Source organism: Bison bison, unplaced genomic scaffold (genome assembly GCF_000754665.1).
Source record: "Bison bison bison isolate TAMUID 2011002044 unplaced genomic scaffold, Bison_UMD1.0 scf7180017864038, whole genome shotgun sequence".
NCBI lineage: Eukaryota > Metazoa > Chordata > Mammalia > Artiodactyla > Bovidae > Bison > Bison bison.
In genome coordinates this window covers 4,619,328-4,623,159 of record NW_011494610.1, presented here as the reverse complement: position 1 = coordinate 4,623,159, position 3,832 = coordinate 4,619,328, and the positions used below count along the sequence as shown (strand labels likewise).

The window sequence follows — 3,832 nt, the reverse complement described above, 5'->3', positions numbered from 1 at the left end:
CTGCGACCAGGAGCATCTGATTTAACAGGAAGTTTCAGGTACAGTGAAAACTTGTAACTGTATATTTTCTACTATTTACAATTTCTTGCCTAAATCTCTTGCTTTATAATGACTTACTTAAAGAAACCCTTCTCATTTCCACCCCATTTTTGTTCTGGAATACTAAAAAAGGCAGATTGAAGTTGTTAGAGGTGCTAATGAATCCTAAACATCTTCTTAAGGGAAATACTGTACTTTTAAAGAGCAGGAAGGACAGGCTGGTGTGCTTACAGTGAGTGTCACCGCCCAGCCCTTGGGCCTGAGGTGACCACTGACTGCTCATTCAGAACATCACTTCTTGTCTAAGTGGTGCAAAGCCTCTTGCTGGGTCCTTGGGATTTTTAAATTTTTGCTTGTTTCTTGGTGTTTGTGTAATTTTAGACTTGATACAGTAGGTTACTTTGTATGATGGTGCCAGATGACTGCCAGATTTTTTTTAATCTCTGAAACTAAAATGTCTCCTCATCTCCTTTAAGATCCAGACTCCATGCACTACTTACTACATTATATTACCTGGTACACGCTTCTATCCATTAAGTGTTGATTCTTTTGACCTTTGATAGAACGCATGTGCGCATGCTCAGTCACTTCAGTCGTGTCCAATTCCTTGCGACCCCATGGGACATAGCCCAACAGGCTCCTCTGTCCAAGGGATTCTCTAGGCAAGAATACTGGAGTGGGTTACCATGCCCTCTTCCAGAGATCTTCCCAACCCAGGGATCGAACCTGCATCGGGAAGCCCTTGTTAAAACACACAAATACAGAAATTAGGAGCCTGCTGTTGAAGGTAATGAATACTTCAAATGCAGCTGCAAGTCTGTTGGATAGCAGTTCAGAGACAGTAAGAGAGTCAGAAGTGGAGAGAGGAGCCATCACAAATTAGACGTCAGATAATGAAAATGAAACTTCTCTAGAATTAAGATGTAAGTTGTTTTGAAAGCACAGTTTGGTGTATGAAAGATAGCTACAGACCCATATATACATCCTTCAGTTCCACACTTCGAGGCAGATGAATATATGAAGCCCACATGTGTTACAGTGATTTTGAATGAAGACCCAGGGTAGCTTAGTTGGTTGTGGAGATGGGGACTTTGCTTTGGGCCCTAGTTCCCCTAGTCACTTCATCACCTAGCTCTTTCTCTCATAGCTTTCTCAAAAACTACAAGAAAAAAGGTATAAATTGCTGCCTTTGTATACATTGAGGCTCGGGGGGAATTTTTTTTTTAACCTCAGTGACTGAAAACAGAGCTCCCGAAGAAGATTAGAGTTCACCCATAGGACTTCCCCACTCCTGTCTCTCTTTGTAAACCTGATGAGCTTTGCCTTTGGCTTGCAGTCCCTCTAAAGTTAGGGTGTGCATTCATCTGTCTTAATTGTCTGACTGTGACCTCAGTCACTGATAGCTGGTTCCCGCCAGTACTGCCTCAATCTTGTGATCCCTACTTCCTGTCTCTAACTTAACCAGGCTCAACCTAGAGGGACTTAGTTTATCCCAGGAATTTATTTAGATCTCAGGAAACAGAAACTTCATAGATACTTATGAGGAAACACCTGATAATTGCTTCTTTCTTGTCATCGAGTTTATATTGTGCTTCATTATCTACCAACTCTGTTGTCCCAGCATTTGAAACAGTTTCTTCCTTTTCAACTTTAAATTTCAAGAAAAATTTTGAAACTACAAACAATGGGCGGTTTTGCTCCACATGATTCACTTTACCATATTTTAATAATTTCTAATAGTGTGATAGGAAGATAACTCTTTAAAAGATACTAAGGATTCATTTCCACAATTGTCCTAAATTATTTACCAAATATTTTTATGGCCTTTCCAGTTCAAGATAAATGTATCATAATCATCAACTGTGAGAACTTTTCTGTAGACAAATGGCCAGTGAAAGTTAAGTTTTTATAAATACCAGTGAACTTTTGGAAAGGTCAGGGTACATGTAGGAATGTATATTTATCGAGGTGTTCATATACATTTTAATTTCTTATAGGTTATACAGAAAAGAAGTTTTACAGAAATTAATAGGAAAATGTATTTCTAAAGGCTACGTTTTCCAGATGGAGATGATTGTTCGAGCAAGACAGCTGAATTATACTATTGGTGAGGTATGTAAATAATGTCAATTCCTCATAAAGAAACAAGGTTTAGACTTTTTATAATAAAAGGTTAATTTTCATAAACTACTGAGTAAATGTGGAAGGCTTCCAGGTGTCCATGCAAAAGAGTGAAAATTCACATTCTTTTAAAATTAATATATGTGACATACCAAGATCTAAAGCTTAACAGAAGGCAGTGTTCCCTTTTAAATAAATAAAAGTGACCGGTATCTTCATCCTTGCCTTTTCTTCTGACCACTCAGCATTACGGGATGAGTCTGTTTTCTGCTTTTCCCCTAGTCTTGACCGTCAGCCACCTACTTAAGTTAAAAATGAACGGGGTGGGACCTCCCTGGTGGGCCAGTGGCTAAGACTCCCGTTTCCACTGCAGGGTGCACAAGTTTGATCCCTGGTAGGGGTACTAAGATCCCACGTGCCATGTGGCCAAAATTAGTTAATTTTTAAAAAAAAAAGCCTGGTGAATCCCTTTTGCCCTACGGTCTATGAGTAGATGCAAAGGGCAGGAACTGGAGGAGCAGTTTGATACTCGTATTCAGAGCAGGAAAATAGCTGACTGGAATGCCACTGCTCTTGGGGAAGTTGTAAGATTTTTTAGCTTAGTGCTAAAATAGCGACAGCTGAACTTGATGGTGGAGAAGGGGATGGCAACCCACTCCAGTATTCTTGCCTGGGAAATCCCATGGACATAGGAGTGTGGTGGGCTAGAGTCCATGTGCCGCAAAGAGTCGGGCATGACTGAGAAACGAACACTAAACTTGATGGACTACTGGAAAAATTTCAGGCCATTTTACTTTTGGAGGATAATTTTTCCTTGAAGCTTGAGTAAACCAACTTAATATTCAGGATCAGTGCCTTTCAAAACAGTAGATTTGGTTCATATGACCTATTTTAAGATAATATGCATATTATGTTTAATTTTGAAGACTTGGAGATGCAGGTGGTTACTGTAAGAATCCCATAATTTGCACTTAACCTTGAAGGACTTGCTAGCAGAGGAACAATCTTCTTTCTGTTGTATGAGTAATTGTTGTACGCCTGCTATACTTCTTTTCTCATATTTTTGAAGACTCACTTAACATATATTTTTTTAACTAGGTTCCAATATCATTTGTGGATCGTGTTTATGGTGAATCCAAGTTGGGAGGAAATGAAATAGTCTCTTTCTTGAAAGGATTACTGACTCTCTTTGCTACTACATAAAAGAAAGTTATTCATTTATACTTAATCATGTTCAATTAAGTTTAAACATGGAAAAAGCCTGGTTGCTGATTTTTATAAAGTGTACTCTTAGAACATAAATCATAAGGTAAGGCAAGTCTGTTTTCTGGAGAAACTCCGTTTTATACGTCAGATTAGGAAAACGAGCAGTGTTCTCACTTTTCGTTTACATGTTGCTGTATTAAGACCTATAAATAAAGGTATATGGAATTTCCGCATAAAAATACTGCTGCTTTCATTAAAGTATACAAACGCAGGATTTCTTACCTGGGGAAGATTTTGAAAAAGACTGGATTCATACCTAATACGTGTCAGAAGTAAGATGAGTGCTAATCATATTCATGAAATACACATATGGCTGTTTCTATATGAACTGAAAAATACACACCTTTCCTGCTCTTTTAAAATGTACCCCAAATTTCTTAAACCAGATAATACATTTAGAGCACAA

The 3,832-nt window shown here is 38.4% G+C and overlaps 1 protein-coding gene across 1 annotated transcript in view; it reads left to right on the top strand.

The window, feature by feature from the left end:
* Positions 1-3,605, top strand: part of DPM1 (dolichyl-phosphate mannosyltransferase polypeptide 1, catalytic subunit) — a 17,488-nt gene extending 13,883 nt beyond the window's left edge. The window contains exons 8-10 of the mRNA XM_010835101.1: positions 1-38; positions 2,037-2,151; positions 3,259-3,605. Of these exons, the coding sequence (XP_010833403.1) occupies positions 1-38; positions 2,037-2,151; positions 3,259-3,363 (258 nt within the window). The 3' untranslated portion in view covers positions 3,364-3,605. The remainder of the gene's footprint in view (positions 39-2,036; positions 2,152-3,258) is intronic.
* Positions 3,606-3,832: the final 227 nt, after the last annotated feature.